Source organism: Mastacembelus armatus, chromosome 13 (assembly GCF_900324485.2).
Source record: "Mastacembelus armatus chromosome 13, fMasArm1.2, whole genome shotgun sequence".
NCBI lineage: Eukaryota > Metazoa > Chordata > Actinopteri > Synbranchiformes > Mastacembelidae > Mastacembelus > Mastacembelus armatus.
In genome coordinates this window covers 24516613-24538670 of record NC_046645.1, presented here as the reverse complement: position 1 = coordinate 24538670, position 22058 = coordinate 24516613, and the positions used below count along the sequence as shown (strand labels likewise).

At 43.6% G+C, this 22058-nt stretch overlaps 3 protein-coding genes across 4 annotated transcripts; 2 read left to right on the top strand and 1 right to left on the bottom strand.

Moving 5' to 3' along the window:
• Positions 1-136: 136 nt before the first annotated feature.
• Positions 137-2728, bottom strand: LOC113142999 (transmembrane 4 L6 family member 5). The gene is given in 7 exon segments (XM_074933692.1): positions 137-378; positions 849-944; positions 946-1042; positions 1124-1278; positions 1357-1425; positions 2048-2224; positions 2590-2728. Coding segments are annotated over 7 exon segments (618 nt in total). The 5' UTR covers positions 2593-2728; the 3' UTR covers positions 137-357.
• Positions 2729-5915: 3187 nt separating this feature from the next.
• Positions 5916-11158, top strand: LOC113125569 (oocyte zinc finger protein XlCOF6-like). 2 transcript variants are annotated; one of them, XM_026299101.2, is made up of 6 exons: positions 5916-6230; positions 7173-7386; positions 7938-8353; positions 8603-8681; positions 9232-9997; positions 10174-11158. In XM_026299101.2, exons 1-6 carry the CDS (start codon positions 6108-6110, stop codon positions 10964-10966), a joined length of 2391 nt encoding a protein of 796 aa, XP_026154886.1. In that variant the 5' UTR covers positions 5916-6107; the 3' UTR covers positions 10967-11158. The 2 variants fall into 2 exon arrangements, with proteins under 2 accessions (XP_026154886.1, XP_026154887.1); XM_026299102.2 differs by having other exon boundaries at positions 6107-6230; positions 7241-7386.
• An 883-nt stretch (positions 11159-12041) lies between these two features.
• rnf168 (ring finger protein 168) lies at positions 12042-20478 on the top strand. Its single transcript, XM_026299285.2, has 8 exons — positions 12042-12339; positions 12875-13057; positions 14022-14217; positions 14960-15030; positions 15261-15416; positions 15617-15708; positions 17276-17348; positions 18312-20478. Exons 2-8 carry the CDS (start codon positions 12893-12895, stop codon positions 18963-18965), a joined length of 1407 nt encoding a protein of 468 aa, XP_026155070.1. The 5' UTR covers positions 12042-12339; positions 12875-12892; the 3' UTR covers positions 18966-20478.
• The last annotated feature ends 1580 nt before the right edge of the window (positions 20479-22058 follow it).

The following is a 22058-nucleotide window of genomic DNA, read 5'->3' as shown; positions in this document are numbered from 1 at the left end:
ATTACTAATTAATGACCATTAGAATCAGCATCTACTGAATAATTTAGGAACTAAAACAACAGAAAATTATAACCCATAGTAAAAGAGAATAGAAAAACAAAATTAAACAGACTGAATACATATGTCTTTTACGTGTTTATCCTTTTGGTACATGTACTTTTTCAACCAAACCCCATGGTTCATTGTGCATCTGCTTTTTTATTTGTCTTCATTTAAAGTGCATCAGTGCTTTTCAAAATAAAACATTACAGTTTAAAGCTTTGACCTTTGGCGGAAACACCAAAATAAAAGACTAAGTTCACATTGAAGTGTCGCTGTCACTGGTGGATCCTCAGTCAGGGTCCATGATGGAGCTGGTTAGGCTGAAACTGGACTGACCTGTAACATACAAGACATACAGCTGCTGAGTCAATATCTAGAACACTGGACTCAACATCTGGGCACACAAACACTCAAACACCACTATTACTACCGGCAGTTTTAGTAATTTCTCTACACTAAAGAACACATGTAATCAGGTGGAGACCAAATGTTTGGACTGCACTCTGGTCAACATGGCTTTGTTAAAAAAAGTTCTATATAAATCAGCTTTCATTGATAAACTTTAATCCAACAGGTGAACAGGTTTTTGTTTCCATACCCTGGGAAAGCTTTATCTGAGAGTAGATAAACTTTGTTAATCTCTGATTTGTTAATCTGATCCTTAACCCTAAACCCAGGTCTGGATCCTCATACAGAACTTTGAATGACAAAACCTCCAGATGTCCTCATTTAAAGAACTGTCTTCATTTCCAGCTGCAGGACACTCACTAGTCCTCCCAAAGACAGACGTGTGAGAGCACACAGACCTTGTTGTGGCATAAGCCATGTCCCAAGACCAGCCCCAGCAGAGAGTTCAGGATGTTGGCCGCACAGAGGAGTGTCTGCAGGCCGCTGGCCCCCCCCCATCACACTGAACAGAATGACGTTCCACTTAACCACATCATGGGGCCGCTGACACACTCCAGACCACAAAGTCCTGTTGTACAGGTACCCTGAGTGACTGCAGAGAGAAAACAGTCAGCAGGGACCAATAAATTTATCTGTGGGCTCCACAGCTACAGAAAAACTGTGTGTGTCTCACTGGTCAGCTTTGGGCTCCAGTGGGACCCCCCAGGTCAGACCAGAGGTGCTGTTGTAGAGACAGAGAGGACCGTGAGAGAGGCCGGTGGCACTGACCAGTAAACAGCAGCAGGCAGCCAGCAGACACACACAGGAGTAGCCAACCTGGCACAACATCTGGATGTAGAGAGAAAGGTCTGAGACCTGAGAGGCATCTGTAACATCTGACAGAACATCTGGATACACTCAGCTCACCTGGCTCCTGAAGGCACAGCAGCCTTTGGTTTGACTGCTCTGAACAAACGCCCGAGCTCCCAGTAAGACCTGAAAGACTCAGAGGTTAGATCTCAACACACCCTGATGCTCAGTCCAAGAACATGTGACCACATGCAAACACTAACATGTGTCACACACAGCACATGACACATCACTGACACACACACGGACAGCTGTATATCCCCCCTCCCCCCCTAAAATCACATGTGAAGTTGATGTTTGTGATCCCAATTAAACAAAGCCTTTGTTGTGTTACTGTAATGTAAAGGACCCTTCCAATTTCCAAATCAGTTCTCAGTGCCCCCCTTTGGCAGGAAGCCCAGCTCACAGTCTTTGTCAACTGATGAAAGTTCAGCCTCGTCCTGCAGGTTCAGGTTCTCACATATTAGATTCTTGGGTTCTGCTCACAGCAGGTTTCACATCTGCCCACACACTTCACATTGTTTCTTTGGTGGATTTTAACGTCGCCTTTGTCTTTCCTGACTGACTGCAGGACGTTTGAGCTGGACTCCTCCCTCTGTCTGTTTCCTGGAGGTAAACCAGAATATTTACACCTGAACATCTGGAATATGTTCTCTGCATCAGATGCTGCTTCTTCTGATGGTGGTTTCCAATTACATCTAAAAAAATGCTCATTGTTAATGTGTATTTGCTGCAAAGTGATTAGTACCAGGAAGCCCGACCCCCACAGGCCCGTGGCCCAGGTGGCCTCTCTAGTCACGTGACCCTCCAACAGGAACTGGATGCTGAGCTCAGGAAGCAGCAGCAGCATGTTGGACAGCATGCAGACAATCGCCATGGGAATCAGAGACACGCCGACACACCGCAGGCACCCTGACACACACATCTGTCAGCCATCAAATGGTTAAACAGGTTAACACTGCTCATATTCACACAGTCCTCACCATGTTCATGTCACTGTTAAATCAGTCATCAAATCAACAGTCGGTAAAATCGACCCCTGGCTCTTACAGCCTGATTTGAGGGACTCAGTTCTTTACTAGAAGCTGCATTTATTCATTTAAGGCAGACAGGACAGCTCTCACCACCAGCCTCCGATCATCGGCTCAGGTAATTATTATAACTACTATAATTTTTATGGTTTATATTAAAAACAGGTGAAATTTTCAGTCTAATTTATTGTTGATTCGTTTTCTTTATGTGATCACAAATCAATTAACAGTATGGAATAGCAATAAAGACGTCACTCACCATGAAGAGCTGCTGAGCAGACCGATGATCAGTTTGACTCAGTCTGAGGAACAAACCCAGATATTTATACTCTGAACACAAGACACACCTACAGCTGTTTATGGAAACAGGAAGAATGCTGAAGCAACAAACAAACACAAGCTATGAAAATCATGTATCGTCTCTGTTCTCTCTCTCTGTACCTTCTGCAGGTGTCCCTGGTCCTGGAGCTGTATATTGCTGATGTGCAGTTACTGGCCCCACCAACTTGCAGTGTCTATTTGTTGTTTATTGTTGCTGTTCTTTTCTCTCTGCTCTATCCACTCACCCCAACCGGTCGAGGCAGATGGCCGCCCAAACTGAGCCTGGTTCTGCTGGAGGTTTTTTTCTTCTGTTAAAGGGAGTTTTTTCCTCTCCACTGTCGCCAAGTGCTTGCTCATAAGGGATTTGTTGGATTTCTATATGTCTGAGATGATTGTATTGTGATTCGGTGTCATATTAATAAATAGCTGAGGTGTATTTGCAGTGATGGTGGTCCCACCTGTTCCCTCCACAGAAACACCTGTGGACCTGTTCACCTCAATATCAACACGGCTGCTCATCTGGGCACATGAACATGTCCAGTCCTGAAAAGTCTGTTTCAGGTCCATGTAAACAATAAATATTAACAGCATACCGTCACAGTGAACACTCACTGAACAGTCTGGGTGTTTCCGTTGTTCAGCTGTTCACCGAACTCTGATCGGAGAACAGCTGGGACAAAACTTAAATTAATTCCCTTACTAGTCCCACAGTGGGAAAATTCTATTACCACCCAAGTGCACACACACAGTAGTGAACACACAAATACACCGTGCACACACACCCGGAGCGGTGGGCAGCCAGTGCTGCAGTGCCCAGTTGGGGATCTGGTGCCTTGCTCGAGGGTTTCACCTCAGTCATGGTATTGAGGGTGGACAGGGTGCTGGCAGTTCACTCTATCCACCGACAATTCCTGCCAGACCTGAGACTCAAATCCTCGACTTTTGGGTTACAAGTCTGACTCCCTATCCATTAGCCACGACTAATAAAAAAACAAAGGACATCATAGAAATCAAGATTCATAACATGGATTTCAAATTTTAAATAGTGAATATCTGAAAAATCTGCAGCAGCTGCTTTTTGATGTGAACCCCTCATCTGCCTCGGTCACAGGTCTGAACCCCATCCATCTCTAAATTAACAGAATTCCCACAGCTGGATGGGACCATGCGACCTGCTGGAGAAGCTGAAATGAACCTTTTAAAATATTCCTCATCCTGGTAAACTCATGCTTTTGGCTCACAAACCCAAAACCCTGACAGAGAGCCAGTACGAGGATTGGGGGAAACTGAGGGGTTCCTGCAAAAGTGCAAAATGTGATCATTTGTTGTTTTTTTGTTTTATCTTATTGTTCAGAAAACGTTTTGACCACAATCATAGTGCTGAGACCAGGACTCTGTCCTGACTCACATATGTTCACTTCATCTTTTTCTCTATTTTCAGTTCTTGTAAAATCACTCGTCTTATTTTGGTCTCTGATTCACTGTACTCTTGGAAAGCAGAGACTCATGGGAAAACTGCTCATGTGTCACTGCTCCTTCACATCCTGTGTCCAGTCATCCAGTGCACACAGAATTTAGTGTAACCCTTTGTTTTCCAAAGGTCTGTCATACCATCTGTTTACCAATTGTATGTACTGTATTGTAATTGTATGTATGTATTATACCAAACCATCTGTCTCAGTTGGGTGGTTTCAAACAGCAGTGGGCGTCAGTTTTCGATCACAGAGATTTCAGACATTAGCAGAGTAAGACCCCAGCAGTCCCAGGCTGAAAGCAGAACAGCTAGGAGGATAAAACTTGCAGACACAGGACAGTAAAATCCACAATTCAATCAGGACCATGACCAGGGGCGGTTCTAGACCCTTTTTAGGTGGGCTTTTAGCCCCCTGTCTGTCATTTCAGCCCCCCTAAAACAATCAACTATCAAAATTTATTGAAAGTATAATTTTTACTTTTTAAAATGCTTCATTAATGACTGACTGCATTCATATTGTGACTGCAGAATGTAATGAGCAGAGATTATGTTGGTTCTTCACATATGTGTTTGTTTGCATTTATATTTGTACTATCGACATTCTGCAATACACAGCCACAACACTATGTAGTCTTATCAGCAACAATAGCGAGGGCTAAGCCCCCCTAAGGATGAACATTGCAAATCTGTATATTTTTATTTTTATTTTATTTTTATCTTATCTTATTGTGTATTTGCAAAGTTATAATTGCACTTACAAATTCATTGTTTATTTTATCTTATATATTTGGCACATTTGTTATTATTATTATTATTATTTATTTATTTATTTTTTTCTTCTTTCTTATGCTTATTCTTGTGCTCTTATTTCTTTATGTGTACGTCAACTGAGGTCATGGGCAGTTGTGCAAGCATTTCACTGCATATCATACTGTGTATGACTGTATGTGACAAATAAAAATTTGAATTTGAATTTGAATTTGAAATCCTGGAACCGCCCCTGACCATGACACGTCTGATCCACGAGGACAGTGGTTTGGTTTGCCGATTTTCAGACATCAACATCCATCACATGACCAGAGAGAAACCACAGAATGATGGTGTGGTGACAACATTTCCTCTGACCTGCAGTCATCAGCTGCTGACGTTTACACACTGAACTGAGTTCACATGGTCTGACATCACCTGTCCACGAATATGGCATTTTGATTAGATTTTAATTTGATTTAATCAAGTAAGATGAGTCTGGATTTAGACACTTTAGGGTGAACCACATATTTCTTTCCTACACAGACAACAACAACACACACTGGGCTCAACCTGACACTGCAGGATAAATCAGGACCATATGGGAATAGGCCACAACATTCAAAGGACATTTTAAAAACAGTTTCACACACTGATGTGATAAATATGCAGAGCAAGGAAAGACTGTGTCTCAGTAGAGAGTATTTTAGAGAGTATTTTGGATAAGAGTATTTAAGAGAATATTTTAAATATGAGTATTTTAGAGAATATTTTGGATAAGAGTATTTTTTAGAGAATATTTTAGATTGGAGTATTTTAGAGAGTATATTAGATAAGTGTATTTTAGGGAATATTTTGGATAAGAGTATTTTAGAGAGTATAAACGGTGAACAACAAATGTACACACGGTATTATAAAAAAAAAAAAAAAAAAAAAAAACTGCAGGGAGACCAGATGAATTTAATTGTTGCAGCCAGGTGTCACGTGCCAACAGGTGGCAGTGATTAAACGCGAAAGACGAAGAAGAATGACCCGGATGTGAACCGCGGGTCGCGGCTCCATGTTGGCGTTGCAGGCGGCAGGAAACATCTTAACTGTTGTGTTTTCAGACTTTCTCTCACACCGACAAACGTACAGCCGGATTCCACGGGACTGACGGATCCGAAGCCCGTTACAGGCGTCACTGTGGTCCGGGGGGAGCGGCTGGTAGACCGCGGCTCTTGGAGCAGACCGACATGGCGGCGATGAAAACTTTTTGCTGGCAGACGGAGCTGATCATGGAGGCGGCGGTGGAGTCTGCGGTCTCCGTCCTCCAGCAGCGACTCGGGCAGCGGGCAGCCGACAGCGAGGACAGCCGGGTGAGTACTGACATCCAGAATAATCAATAACCAATGATCAATGTGGAGTCGATCGATGGAAGTTAATCCCAGAGATTAAAGAGCTTCAGAGCTAAATCCGCTTTCACTTCCTCCTTCGCTTTACCACACAGAGTTACTTTTACTAAAACGGGTCATTTTAGTAAAAGTTACTTTATGTGGTTATTTAAAAAAAATTACTGACCTCAACACTTTATTATTTAGAATAAATCTGCCGGTAAGATGTTTGTTATAATCGTCTAAAGGGGCTCTGTGGTGTAAACTGAAAAGAGGCTTTGTGATGTGTAGAAACACACGGAGTCAGGAGGTAACAACAACAGTAGTCATAAAGCGGGAGGGGAACGGAAATCATCGATTAGTGAAGCGCGTTTATGTCAACATTAGGACTTCCGGTTTTGATTCCCCTCCCTCAGAACTGATAGAAATGAGGCGTTATTGAACAATAACAACAACAACAATATGCAGTCAGAAAACGGTAACTAACATTTAGTCTTAATTGCTCACTCCAGGAGTGAAATGCTTTTGTCCTGAGGTTTAGTTTACTGGGACTGAAAACATCGAAAATCCAAACATCTGACACACTGGACAAACTGGAAACTAAGAGTTTATTACTAAACTGAGAGTCAGTTAAGAAAAATAGTCACAGTTCATCTCCAGTAAGCAGCTAAATGACTGTTTCAGTTCCAGCTTGGTGCACGTTTGAGTGGAGGTTTAGTCTATAAAACTGGACGTGGACGTGAAAATGAGATGGTGGATAAAACAGTAAATGTGTAATACTTACACTGATCTATTGGCAGAAATGGAATTTATAGTATTTAGAAATACGTTGTTACTAGTGTGTAGTCACATTCCCTTAATCTTAGAATGAGTCTGTTAACTCTACGATTGCTTTATTTATGGTTAAACGGTTTCTGTCTTGTGTAGACTCAGCTGACCACTGTGCTGCATGTGATGTCCAGAGAAGCTGTTCGTAAGATCTGCAGCGTTTTCAGGGAGCTCTACGTGGGCTTAGAGAAGGAAACTGAAGTCCTGAAGGAGAAAGTGAAACATCTGGAGTCTGAACTGGAGTCAAAGAACCAGGAAAACTCTGCAGCTGAGAAGATTCAGACTCAGACGATATATAAGATCAAACCAGCAGGTCAGCGTCAGATTTCAGCCCAAAGCGTGCATCAAGCAAGTACAGCTGGAAATTGAAATGTTTGTTTACTTGTGGGCTGAGTGTGGTCAACTCTGTAAGGTGGTGTCATTTCCTCCAGCATACCTGTGTAAAATATGTTTCAGGCCTTAAACATCGGGGGTGAGGATCCTGAATGCATCATACATGAGGCGCAGAGAAAGAACTCAGTATTTCAAAATTTTTTTTTTTTTTTTTTTACACTTTGTTACATATGTTCGTCCTCGTTTATTCTAAGTAAACCCAAAATCTTCACTAACTAAATCCAAACTCATTCGTACAGGACTGTTACTTTCTCTCAGTGCTTCCAACCTAAAACAAACATTTATCCCAGGAGAAATAGCAAAGCTGTAAAAAGTCATTTGGGAAGAAGTGTGTTCATGTTAAAGCTTGGATCTTGGTCACTGTATTTTTTACACTTGTGATGTATTTGTCATCTGTGATTTTTTTTATTTTTTAATTTTTCCCTACAATCTGAAATCTTTATTGTGACATATTTGAACTGAATGTTTCAGATGGAGCCCCTCTGTCACTGGACACCAACCAACCAGCCTCTAACCCAGCAGCTCTCGCCATGGCCATCCTCAACTCAGCCAAACCCAAAGCCGGAAGCCCGCAGGTCCCTCTGGTCATCATCAGCCAGCCTCTCCCTGGACCGATCATAGATCCGGGCAGCCCTGTCCCCCCTGTGCTGCAGGAGAACCCAGATCAGACCACCACTAACACCGCTGCTGCAGATCTGGGTGACGTTCAGACTGAACTGGTTTTAAAAACGATCCAGGCCGCCGCGGGATCGCTTGATTTAATCCAGGTCTCATCGCACATGACATCATTTCCTGTGGTTAATGATCAGCCACCCAATGGGCATACAGGTCTGTCAGTGACAGTCAGTAAAGACCCGCCTACACCTGAAGTAGACCCAGCTGTCGATGTAAGTCTCATAATCATAACACTACAGTACTGATCAGCAGTGAAAACCTGTTCTGTCAGCGTTTGTTTATTTCCTGACGTCAAGCGGAATCCTTTTCATTGTCCAGCTGCAGAGAACCAGGGTTGTATCAGAGAATGACGGCTTCACTTTTGTTTACGTTGCAGGTTTTAGTGTGTCACAGCCTGCAGTGATAGTTCCTGTTCTGCTGTGTCTAACTCCAGAATCACTGCTCTTCTCTGACTTTGTCAGGAATCAGACATGAAGATGGAAACAGCTGAAGAGAAGTCTGAAGATCAGAGCTTCACTGAGAATCAACCATGTGACACAGGTAACAGTCTGACAGTTCTGGGTTTGATCCAGGGGAGAATGATTCAGGCTGTTAGTTTCCATTTCTGTTGGTGGAAACCAGATCTATTTGTGTGGTGAGTTAAGGAAGAAGATGTTTGGTTCTGTCTGCTCCTGTTTCCTGGAAGATTTCTCTAAAAGATTTATTTCTCAACACTTGATTCTTGACTGGGTTCCGCTAACACGATTCTCAGCTGGTACTAGTCCAGAGAATATTTAATACTGGACTGTGTGAATTGATGTGATTCACCAAAGATTACAACTATGTTCATTTATGAACTTTTACTGCATTTTTTTGCACAAACTCGTCACAGTACGTTCTGTGTTTTTACTCATTTTAAACTGCATCAGTACAAAACAGAACAATGTCCAATGTTCTGTGTTCAGCCAGGGAACCCACAGATGAACCTTTGTCGGACAGAAACACCTGTGGATTCCTGCAGAATTCATTTTCAGTGTGTTGGTATTAAATGTTTTTGCTGTAATAATGTTTTTATCTGTTTTCCCTTAATGGGAATCTTGTTTCTCTGCAGCTCTGAGTGAGGAGGAGCAGAAGGAGGTGGAGAGGAGGAGGAGGAGGGAGCTGTACAAGGAGAAGAGGTTTTTCTGTGAACTCTGTAACAAAGGTTTCCATCAGAAACACCAGCTGAAGAAACACATGTCCTGTCACCTCAAACCTTTCCCCTGCAGCTCCTGCGATAAAGGTTTCTACAAGGCCAAGACTCTGCAGAAGCACCAGCTGAGCCACCAGCTAAGAGAGGCTCAAGAGAACGACCCCGACAAACTGCTGCGCTGCGACAAGTGTGACAGGAAGTTCAGACTGCTGCGACAGCTCCGAGTCCACCAAGTGTCCCACCGGCTGGAGGAAACGCCGCTGAAATGCCACGCCTGTGACCGCACATTCACTTCCTCCAGTGCGCTACGCTATCATGAGGTGTCACATGCCAAAGTCAAGCCCTTCATGTGCGACGTCTGTGGGAAAAGTTTCACAAGGAAGAAGAGCCTCCGAGAGCACCAGACGGTTCACACTGGGGCCCGGCCGTACACCTGCCAGACCTGCGGGAAAAGCTTCTCCACCACCAGCAACCTGCGTGTCCACAAGAGGTCGCACTCAGAGGAGCGCCCATTCAAATGCAGCGAGTGCGACAAGGCCTTCAAGTGTAAGATGGGTCTGCTGCAGCACCGCGTGGTCCATTCTGGGGAGAAACCCTTCATGTGCCAGACCTGCGGACTGAGCTTTGGACTCAAGTACAACTTCCAGAGACACATGAGACTCCACAGTGGAGAGAAGCCCTTCAGGTACATACACACACACAACCACACAAGTCCATAAAACACACGACGGAGACAAAGGTTTACACACAACAAATTACAGCCTGAAGTGAGGGGGTGGGGAAGGAGCGACGAAACTGTCTCAGGTGTGACAAATGTCTTTTATTCCTCCTTTAACCTGTACTTTTCTCTGTGTGTCTCAGGTGTGATAAATGTGGGGAGGGGTTCGCAGGGACCTGGGCTTTAAAGACTCACATGCTGGTTCATGGTGTGGAGAAGCCGTTCATGTGTGATCTGTGTGGGAAGACGTTTTTCTACAACTGTCAGCTGCAGAAACACCAGCAGCTGGTCCACATCAGTAAAGATGGAGGGAAGGTGGGGGGAGTGCCGGGGAGACGCAGGCCGACCGGGATCAAACCTTTCAGCTGTAAAATCTGTCTGAAGAGCTTCAGTAGCAGCACCACGCTCAGAACGCACGACAAGAGTCACGCTGAGAACAAGGAGTTCACCTGCGACACCTGTGGGAAGTCCTTCCACCTGCGACACCTGTACCTGTACCACATGCGGCAGCACAGCGGCGACCGTCCGTACGTCTGCGGCATCTGCCAGAAAGGGTTCCTGCTGTCGTCACAGCTGAAGCAGCACCAGCTGTTGCACACTGGAGTGAAACCTCACAGGTGTGAACAGTGTGGGAAAGAGTTCAGGACACCGCAGAACTACCACCGCCACCTGCTGGTGCACACTGGAGAGAAGCCCTATGAGTGTGTGGTGTGCAGCAGGAAGTTCAGGCAGTCTAACCAGCTGAAGTCTCACATGCAGATTCACACCGGTGTCAAGCTTTACTCCTGCGACCGCTGCAGCCAGGGCTTCTCAGACTCACGGCAGCTGAAGAAACACTGCTGTGGAGAGGACGGTCAGAGCGCGCTCGAGTCCAGCAGCAAACGCAGGAAACACAGGAACGACTTCTCCTGGACAGAAGAGTTTACGCACCAGTAACAACCTGAAGTGTTTATGACATATCAGCCAGGGCAAGATTTTAAAGTCCAATAAAGACTAGTACAGTTCCCAGACCAATAACAGCGTGGAATGTTTGCTAAACATTCTTACCAGCCAAGTTCTGGTCCAAATCCTCGTCTTTTTTTATTTTGTTTTGACAAGTTCTTGTTGACATCAGTTGTGTGTGTGTGTGTGTGTGTCTGTGTTTGTCACACAAAGTTTGTCACCTCTGTCACCTTTTTACACACAAGTAAAGAGGTGATAGAACACACATTTAGACGACTGATTACTGTGTTAAATCTGGTTTGTTTAAGTTGAAATGAAACTGAAAAGAAAAATCTACAGTGCTGGAACTACTTTTTGGTCATTAACATGTATAAAACACTCACCTGTGACACTAGGACCTTTTGATATTTAAAAGATTTGTGTAAACAACGACAGGACCTGAGCTGAAAAACATCAAAACAAAAGAATTGTAGATCAACTGTAAAATTATTTAATTTCCTCTGGATTACACATCACAGTGAATTGACTGTTCATATAATCTAGTACTGCAGCAATATATTTTCATGTCAGATTTTATGTTTTGTAAAAGAAATCTTCTGTTGTCATTTTCCACAATATATTTTTCATATTCATTACTATGTGCTTTTCTATTATTTTTTTCTAATTAATGTGGACATTTAACTATGAATAACACTTAGAGTTATGCAGTAACTAAGGTTAAAGTTAAATATATTTTGAAGTTTAGATTCTCCAAAGAAGCCAGTTTGCCTTGATGACACCTTTGCAGTATCTTAACCAGATTAAGAAAAGTCACCTGGATGATTTTCAGTTAACAGGCGAGTCATGTCCAAAGCTGCTAAGGTTAGAGGATTGATATGTATTTAAATATACAGACATTCTGATGATTTGATGTCAGCTTTAAAATGATCAAATATTAAACAATGGTACACATTTTCCCAGTTTTACATGATGATGATACCGCCTCGCTGTTTCACTAGTGACTAGGATGGATTTTACGACGGTCTTGAAGGCAGCACATCGCAGTGATCATATTTCAGTGGCGGCATTATACGTTTCGCATGCGCACTGATTCACGCGGGCATTGGGCGCTGTTAGTCTCCAGTGAACCTGGTGAGTCCTCCGGTGAGTCTGAGACGATGTAAACATGAACCTCCACGGTGCCACGGCGAGACGACCAGAGGACCAGTAACCTGCTGACTGTGTGTTTTTACCGGATAACTGTGAGCTGGTCGGTGTCAGGACCGGGCCGATCACTGAGCTGCTAACTGCTAGCTGCCAACAGCACAAACACTAAGCTAGCTTTAGCATCGCCGGAAACGGCAAACGTCCAGGTGGACGGAGCTCAGGTTAGTGTCTGGGTTACAGAATCAGCATTTCTGTCTGTCTGTGTCTGTCTGTCTGTGTGTGTGTGTGTGTGTGTGTGTGTGTGAACTTGTCGTGAACACACTTTGAGTTGGGAGTTTATGTGGCTGATGTTAGGAAGCAACTACACGTTTAGCCTCATTAGCTCAAATCAGAACTGCTGTCATTTTTTAAATTATTAGTAAACAAATAACTTTTACATTCAAGGCCAAGAATATGTACCAGATAGTTTATATATTAAAGAAAACAGACACAAGAGTGACTGTCTCCGATAAATCAGGGCTTTTAAATATATGTTGACTACAGACACATCGGTCCATACACACCAGGTGGGTTTTTAAGGTAATTCTGCGTAATTGTCGAACAGATATATTTGTAGCTCACTGCATTAAAACGGAGAGTCGATGGTGTTTACTATAAACATTCTCAGGCTTAGTTGGCTCAGAGTTTAAGTAAACCTGCTTAAGAATATAAATAAGATTAATAAATGACTTTGGTGTCGACACCGATGTGGTGCAGGTGAGGAGGAGCAGCAACATGGCCCCAGTCTCAGGTGTGGAGGTGGAAGGGGAGGCCTCCTTAGTGTCACACGAAGGCGGGAGGAACGGAGGTCCACTATCTCTGGATGACTGCTGCTGTCCGGTCTGTCTGGAGATCTTCATGGAGCCAGTTACACTTCCCTGTACACACACCTTCTGCAAGGTACCCTGCACACACACACACCTCAAACTCCTGCCACACATGTCATGCTGATACAACAGTAATACATTGGGTTAACTATAAATTACTGAGGTCAGTGTTTTAAATGTGAATAACAGTCATTTCAGAGTCGTCCATACCGGTTGTTATGACTTTTAGCAGAAAACGCACTACCTCTGCAGCCCTCACTGATTATAATGAAAATCCTCATGAAACCTTAAAACATCACTTTTATTTTGAAAAGAAAAAAAATGCGTCTCCATTACATATCCTGATGTTTTTCACCAAGTCGTGATTCATTGTTTTGGCTGCCATATTTGACGTGTCACTGGCTGGACTGCAGTGCACATATAATACTGTCTGCTACGTTATTTGGCCTGCGGTTCAAGTTTTCGTCTGTATTTCCTGTGGTAGTGGAATTGTCAAGTTAATTGGTTATGTGGGCAAACACAACAGGCTGGACTCCTATTCTGTCTAATGACATGTTCTCATCCAACGGTCAAAGGGTTCTCCACAAATATGACATGGTTAGACAAAACTGCAGGCTAGGTTTATCCACTAGCATGACTGTTTTCACACGCTTCCACATTGAAAGGCTTTGTGTGTCTGGTCGTATGAGACACAAAAGGAAGTTGACAAAGTCTCAGTGTTTGATGCTGCTGGAATAAGAACAAACAGGTCCTGATGTTTGTCTGGGTGGTGAAAGTAAAAGAGATATGTGGACAAACACACATTGAGCGATGATCCATATCTTTTCCCTCCTGTCAGGTTTACTGATGTAATGTGATCCATTTGATGTATCAGGTTGGTGACATTAAGGTGTCATGAGACCTGATATCATGAAAAACCTTGGTACTTTGACAGAACAGAGTTTAATGAAAGACATGTAAGAGCAAATGTGGTGTGTTTGTAGAGCTGTAGACATCTTTTTAAGCCAAACCTGTGCTATCTGTGTGTGTTATATCAGAGCTGCTTCCTGGAGTCGGTGGATAAAGCCACACTGTGCTGTCCGATGTGCAGAAAGAGAGTTTCCACCTGGGCCAGACAGAACAGCAGGAACAACACGCTGGTCAACCAGCAGCTGTGGAGGCAGATCCAGACCTGCTTCCCTCAACAGTGTCAACGCCGCCTTGCCGGACAGGAGGCAGAGGACGAGTCAGCAGGTACCAGCACAGAGACATCCTATAACACTGACAGTCTGCAGGGGTAAAAGTCAATGTTGAGCCTGGACAAACACTGTGTTGCTGTACACTGCATGTTTGTTTATGGTGTGATAGAAACTGCTGTCAGGTGTTCACCTGTGTGTGTGTGTGTCAATCAGGCAGCTGCAGCTAATCCAGAATGCTGCCAGAGTCCTTACAAACACCAAGAAACTGGACCATATCACACCAGTTCTCAGATCACTACACTGGCTTCCCGTTGGTCAAAGGATAGATTTTAAAATCTTATTGCTAGTTTATAAAGCACTAAATGGTTGTGGTCCAAGATGTATTAGTTCCCTATGAGGTTTCCAGACTCCTCAGGTCATCTGGGACAGGTCTACTGTGTGTTCCCAGAACCAGAACCAAACAAAGTGAAGCAGCATTCAGTCACTATGCTCCTCACTTGTGGAACAAACTTCCTGAACACCTGAGGTCTGCTCAAACTGTCAGCTCATTCAAATCAGGACTGAAAACACTGTTGTTTACTGCTGCCTTCGAATAACTGTTCATCCTTGTTTTCTTAATGTGCTTTTTGTCTTATTTTAATTTACTTTATTTTATTTAAATTTATTTTATGTTAAATGTCTTCGTTTTTAGATGCTCTTTTCAATGCTTTTAATGTAATTATATGCCCTGTAAAGCATTTTGAATTGCGTAGTGTATGAAAGGTGTTATACAAATAAATTTGACTTGCCTTGTGTAGTTTCAGTGCGTTTCCCCAGGGTGAGTCAGCCTGGAGAGCTGAGGCAGGAGTATGAGGAGCAGGTCACTAAAGTAAGTTCAGCCCCTGTTTTCCATTTGTTTGCTATGGTTTGAGGGACTGGCACTGTCAGAAGTTTTTTTTTTTTTTTTTTTTTTTTTTTTTTTAGTGTTAACTGGACAAAATGAATTCACACCTTCAGAGCCTGTGAATGGTGTTTAAAATGACCAACAGCTAAACTGCAAATAAAAACAGATGTTAGTTTGAGTCCTGGATTTGTGTGACGGTATCTCTTACCTCTCAGCTAACGGAGGAGAAGCGAGTGCTGGATGAGGAGGAGAGGAGAGCCAGTGAGGAGTTCATCCAGAGACTGTTGGCTGAGGAGGAGGAGCTGCTGCAGGAGGAAAGGAGGAGGAGGGAGGAAGATGAGAGGCTGGCCAAACTCCTCAGCAGTCAGCTGGTTAGTGTTTCTGAAGTTTTAGGTTTTGTTTTATTCTAAAACTTCTGAGCCAGTAGTGCTGGCTACAGACAGCCCTAGTTCTTTGTTTCTATCACTGGAGTCAATATGTGAATGCCAATTTCCTTTTCAGTGTTTCCCCTGCCCTTTTATGCGGCCTCCCACCCCCTTAAAGATAAACTCCTCTTCATTTTGTCCTGCAGAACTCTCCTGTCGTGTCCCAGGAAAACCTGCGTCCCACTGATGTTACTCCCGCCAGGAAGAAGAAGGAGGTCACCTCGGGACAGATAGACAAGTAGGTGGAGTTCAACTCTAAACCCAACTTGGCTCACTGGTTCTGTTGCACTGCAAACATGTAGCTAAAATCAGTTTTGTCCCGTCAGAGGTTTGTGTTGATAGTCCCAGGACCCGATGAGATCCTGTTGTTTGTCTTCAGAGGGTGGCAGTTTGTTACAGGAAGACAAACTAAACATTCGGCTACGGATAAAAGCTTTTTAGAGTTTATCCAACATTTATAATATCCTCAAAAATGTCACAGAGCACACCCATAAACTCTGGATTCCACAGTTTGATTGTTCTTCTTTCTCACTACAACTCAGGATAGAGCTGTGCAGTTAATTGAATTTCGATTTTGGGTCTCAACGGTCACAAAAACTATGTAATCGAGAAAAAAAACGATTATTCTGTTTTTCAAGTTATTTTGGCTTGCATTCGTAATGATACGCATGGCCACTTTCGCCCCTCCGAAACCGGAACTCTCTCAGCCTATACTGTCGGTGAAACAAGTTGCATATGTGGTATATGGAGGCATTTAAAGATCAGCACGAGTGAACATGGTGGAAAGAGAGCAGCCATAGAAGTCTTTGGTCAACAAAAGACCTAGCAGCAATTCCATTGTTTTGGAACAGTTTGGATTCAAAGAGGTGGACGTGGATCAAAAACACATGTTTTTGTAAAGTGCCTTGAGATGATTTGTATTGTGATTTGGCACTATACAAATAAAATTGAATTGAATTGAATATTATGTGCAAGATTTGCTATGCGGTGGTGTCGGCATCGTTTGGTAACACCACAAATCTTTTTAACCATCTAAATTTAAACACAGACTGATAAAAAATACTAATAAAAAAGAAACACAAAGAACAACAAACAACCCCCATAACGTCCTTCACTACACAGTCATCAATTAAAGACACACACACTTCTGTGCACTGCTGAAGAGTATAAATAGCAATGTTATTTATGCATTTGAATATATTTTATATTATTTGTTTTTAAGGTTCATTTTGTTTAATAAATGTTATATATTTCCTATTTCCGGTCGAGGCAGATGGCCGCCCAAACTGAGCCCGGTTCTGCTGGAGGTTTTTTTCTTCCGTTAAAGGGAGTTTTTTCCTCTCCACTGTCGCCAAGTGCTGCTCATAAGGGAATTGTTGGGTTTTTAGTTTTAGTTTTTGTAAAGTGCCTTGAGATGATTTGTATTGTGATTTGGCGCTATACAAATAAAATTGAATTGAATTGAATTGAATTAAGTCAATGAGTAATCATGCAAAATAATTGTGATTTCAATAATGACCAAAATAATCATGATTTTTTTTTTTTCTATAATGGGGCAGCCCTAACTCAGGTGCTCTGATTTCCAGGCTGAATAAAAATGTCTGTATGTTAAACCTGTGTACATCCTGTTTACCAGCTCCCTGTCATCTCCGAGTGCGTGTGGTGTTAGTGTGTACATCGGCGATGTGATTCAGTCAGCAGGAATGTGAATCACATGCACAGGTTAAATCGTTTACTGCTCATGGTGTTAAACATGTCTCAGAACTGAGGACATAATGTATTGGTTTGTTCTGTGGTGTCCTCAGGTTCTTGTGTCCTCTTCCATTGAAGACGTCCTCCTCAGACTGCAGCTCTGCCTCCAGTCTCATGGCCAACAAGGTAAGTTTGACCTGCATCACGTCATGTGCAGGCGGGGAACACAGATTAGCCTTCTTCCCGACTCAGCTGTGTGTCCTCAGCTTGTCCACTCATTAGGATACAACAGTGACAAAGGGTCATTCCAGGTCCTCAGAGTCTGAACATTGTTAGTATGAAAAGGTTGTGACACAAAGCTGAAGCCATATACAGACTATACTTTAAATGCTGTGTGACAAACTCCCAGCAGCTCATCTGCCTTTTCCTTGGTGTATCTGGCTGATGGAGCTGCTGCAGCTTCTCCATCTCTGCACAGGGCTTCTGAAGCTCTGTCACAGGACCACTGGGGTCTCAGTTTCCTGCCTGACTAATGCCCAACCCCAGAGAGAGTCCTGCTAGTTCTAGACTTCCATTTCACACGGACTGAGGCCACTGTGCTCCTGGGAACACTCCTGAGCTGTGTCTCAGCACAGACTGAATCTACGGAGAGTTCCTGGACTTCATGTCCTGGTTCAAACACCTGAGCTCATTTTGGTGCCGCAGCAAAGGCACAAGGTCTAATGATGGCTCACAGAGTTCAGCAGCAGAAGAGTTCAATAACACCTGCAAATCGCACACACAGATCTGCACACACACTCCCACACACACAAACATAAAATACACACCTGTCAACTTACAAACAGTCTGGCACTACTTTAAAACTCATTTGTGTTTTTTAGTCTTGTGATGTATTCAGATTATGCAAAGCAGATCTATCATGTTAATCAGTGTTAACCAGGTTAGGGTCCTGTCTTCGTGCTAACTAGCCTTATGCTGTTGCTTCATATCGAGTGTAGACGTGAGACTGGGATCAATCTGAACATCAGACTCAGAAAAGAGCTTCAGTGAATGTTCAAGTGTTGGATGAAGTTGAGAAAATGTTTTGACGTTGGTTTGACACAAACAGTCAACACACTGAGCTGACTGTTCAATGTGATGTTGTTTCAGGAGAACGTCCTCTTCTCTCAGGTAGAGTCACCTCTGTCTAAACTGGATTATTACAGACCTCCCACAAACAGACACCAGCCTCCATCCCTCCATCCAGCCTCTGTGGACGACCAGACTCACAGGAGTCATGTGATCAGTGATGGGGAACCTTCGTCAGCCAAGAGGAAAAGCTCAGAGCTGGAGAAGATGGAGGAGGGGGTGAAGATCACTAAACGAGGCTGTCACTCTCTACCATCTCCCTCTTCCTCTGCATCCTCCTCCTCCTCTGTGGAGGTGGGGCTATTGTCCATGCAGGGGATGACTGAGCAGGACGCAGAGCTGCTCAGCAGATGGCAGCAGGAAGAGGAGGACCGGCGACTCGCTTTGCTCCTGCAGAAGGAGCTGGACCAGGAGGATAAACTGAGAGCCACTGACAGGCGCAAAGGTTCTGCCGACGCCTACCTGCTCCGACAGAACCGAGGAGGAAAGGTGGAGACAAGCAGCAACACCCCGATTAGAGGCGCCAAGAAGACTACGAAGTCCTCCACCATCTCTTCACCATCTCTTGCTTCATCCTTAAACATGACAGAGAGCCCCTCAACCACCCCCAGCTCATCCAAAACAGGCGCTAAACAGACCACCCTGACAAAAATGTTCTCCACTCTGAGCAGCTGAACCCTCTCTCTCTCTCTTACATTGTGTCCCGATGTCTCTCTACCATCACCTCCACCTGCAGCTCTCAGATCAGTCGCTCTTTTCACCTCCTCCTCCTGTATTTCATTAATGGTCAATGTAAACAGTTCAGAGAGAAACTGAGAAGTTCCAACAGGAGTCTTCCACCTCTTTTGTTTAGTTTATATTAAATCGCCAAAAGTTTGTGGATAGTTGAATTAGTGCTGCACCTCATTGTTAATGATTAAAATGTCAAAACGACTAAAAATAAGAGTGTCCTGACACCTTCATTGTTGCTTGTTTTGTTTTCCCGGCAGCGTACAATGAAGGTATTCGGCTTACTATTTCATAAAATGGACAATATCAGTTCCTCACTGTGGAAGAGGTTTTTCATGATTTGACAGTTGTATGATGGTGACGTGGTCATCAACCTGATGATCTACCAGCCTCTGCTCCAGAGTCAACTGGAAGTCCTTCATCACCTTCTGCCCCCTGCTCTGTGGTGTCTGTTATAGTGAGAAGCCAAGAAATCCTCCTCGCTGAGCGGGTCATGCTGCCCCACCAGCTCCTTGTTCAGGATCAGCTTCAACATGAGTCTTCTCACAGTAGGACATCAGTCCTGCACACTGATGTTAGTGATGTGGCTCAGCCCAGTCCAGTTGTTCCATACCAGACCGGGCCATTTGTTGATGTATCCTCTTTGTGCCTTGTTGAAACAGAATAGACAAGCGTACTGCTGACCATGCAGTGTACCTAAAGCCGCTGTTTGTTTTCAGCTTTTATCTTTTCCTCAGGACGTAAGGAGTTCATATATTTTGGCTTGAAAACTTTGATCACCTTGTAAATTTGTTTTAAGAAAAAAGGTTTTCAGGCAGAAACTGTCCTCAGCAGCTGCAGGAGGTTGGCTAACGTCAGCTGTAGCAGCGCTCCATGATCATCTTCTCTTTCACTATTTCAGTTTCTGTGCTGTTGCGAGGGGTGGAAGGTAAAACTGCATAGATGTTTCTGCGTTTGAAGTTTGTCTCCTGTCTCCTCTCAGCTCTGAGGTTCTGAAGTGTCAGACAGAAACCAATACTTCACACTAACGCAGCCTTTTTAGTTTTCAGCCTGTTTAGACTCAGTAAAACAGTTACCGGACGTTTTCTGTTGGGAGAGAATCGAGCTGTAGAAACTGTCACTGAGCTGAACAACGCCATCAGTCCAGCACTTTGGGTCCGAGAGCCACATCTTCACCTGTTTCCAGCTATGCAGCAGGTGCCTGAAAATAATGCCCTGACTGCTGCTGTTAGATATGTTAGACATGTCACACATTAGAGCATGTTACCATGGCAACAGGACATTTTAACTGGGTAAACATCAGGATGCTTGTGAAGAAAAGGTGTCATAACAAGTTGAGCCTCTAGGGGGCGATGCTGTGACGTGTTCAGTGACCATCTGTGAGTTTCTCAGGGATCACTTATGTTCCTGCAGTTTGTTTAGAGTTTCACTGTTATTTTAATAAAATAATGTGAAAACAGTTCAGTTGGACATGTTTGGAAACAAATTCTTGGAGAACATTTTTTGGCCCGACTAATATAAATTAGCTAATTCCTTTTGTTTAAATGTTCTGTGTGTGTGTGTTTTTTTTTTTTTTTATTATTATTATTATCCTGCAGTGATGTGACACTAAAACAGTTTGAGTTGCTCGGATTGAGACTGAGTAATGTTTCAAAATATTTGGTTAAAGGTTTGAAGTCACCTCAACTCTATGTTCATACTTTAAAATAAATCTGCCAGTGAAGACCATTTTGCTGCTGGTTAATATATGCAACTTCATGTCAATTCAGTGTTATGTCCATCAGTGAAAATACCTGCTGGACAGATGTGTGTAACCCTACAGGGTCACATCTCTGGTCTCTGAATTCCTCTGTTTCCTGTTCTTAGTGATGATGTGTTCTGTTGTAGGTTTGGTAATTTGTCCTCATGAAGCTGAAATCTCCTTCAACCGCAGCAACCCGACAAATTGCAGCCGTACATCCAACAGTTGCATGAGTCCTGTACAGCACTGCAGCAGTAGACTGGGATCCCTGGAGACTGGAGGACCTGTTTTTCCAAATCCATACCTGTAACATTGTCAAATTTATCACTCAGGTCATGCGTTTTTCTCAATTTTATATTTGTTTGTTTTTGGCTCATGGTGGGATCGTATACACCTGATGGTTCTGAGTGCTGCTCCTTCCTTGTGTATTTTTGGAAGTGGTCTCTTTAGGGTATAGCGGGTAGTACATTAGTCAGTTTGGCTCTAAGAGTTGTAGGTGTCTGCTTCCTTCTCACCTGTGCTTTATAGGTAGGACCGGTCACCGTGGAGGCCTAGTCAACTGTGTTAGTGTTAGTGTCCCCTGTGCTGGATGGTGAGATTCTGGTGCTTTCTGGACATGTCACTGCCTTTTAGTCCTGAAGGTTGAGTTTGGAAGAAGGTGCTTTGTATAGGAGAGCGTTCAGCTCACTTGATTCTTATGATTCAGTACTGACACAGGTACCTGTTCTGGTGTTAGAGCATACATCCCTTTGTGAGTGGGCGGGGATTCTGGTCTGGATGAGTGGTTAGCAATGTTGTAGGCAACCTTCTTGCCTCACAGCAAGAAGGTTCCTGGTTTGAAACCCATCAGGGGCCTTTCTGTGTGGAGTTTGCATGTTCCCCCTGTGCTTGTGTGGGTTTTCTCCAGGTACTCTGGTTTCCTCCCACAGTCCAAAAACATGTATGTCAGGTTGATTGGTGACTCTAAATTGCCCATAGGAGTGAGTGTGAGTGTGTGAGGTTGTTTGTCTCTATGTGGCCCTGTGATGGACTGGTGACCTGTCCAGGGTGGACCCCTGCCTTTCACCCAAAGAGAGCTGGGATAGGCTCCAGCAGATCCTGGGACCCTGGTTAGGAATAAGTGGGTATAGATGATGGCTGGATGTTGGAGCGGTGGTTTCTCTGGTCTGTTTGGGTGAAAGGTTTAATTATCAAATGCGTTTTGCATCAAAGCAGTGATTCAGCCCACACTAGTGCTACTGAGTAGCATATAGTATAGTATATGTAGTTATATATAGCAGTTATAAACTATACTGTAA

Bases quoted from the DNA above. Each gene is read 5' to 3' on its own strand.
- LOC113125569 (XM_026299101.2), top strand. From the start codon at position 6,108: ATGGCGGCGATGAAAACTTTTTGCTGGCAGACGGAGCTGATCATGGAG. The intron at 7,387-7,937 runs GTCAGCGTCAGA...TGAATGTTTCAG, and splicing joins ATATAAGATCAAACCAGCAG to ATGGAGCCCCTCTGTCACTG. The intron at 8,354-8,602 runs GTAAGTCTCATA...TGACTTTGTCAG, and splicing joins AAGTAGACCCAGCTGTCGAT to GAATCAGACATGAAGATGGA.
- rnf168 (XM_026299285.2), top strand. From the start codon at position 12,893: ATGGCCCCAGTCTCAGGTGTGGAGGTGGAAGGGGAGGCCTCCTTAGTG. The intron at 15,031-15,260 runs GTAAGTTCAGCC...CTTACCTCTCAG, and splicing joins ATGAGGAGCAGGTCACTAAA to CTAACGGAGGAGAAGCGAGT. The intron at 15,417-15,616 runs GTTAGTGTTTCT...TTTGTCCTGCAG, and splicing joins AACTCCTCAGCAGTCAGCTG to AACTCTCCTGTCGTGTCCCA.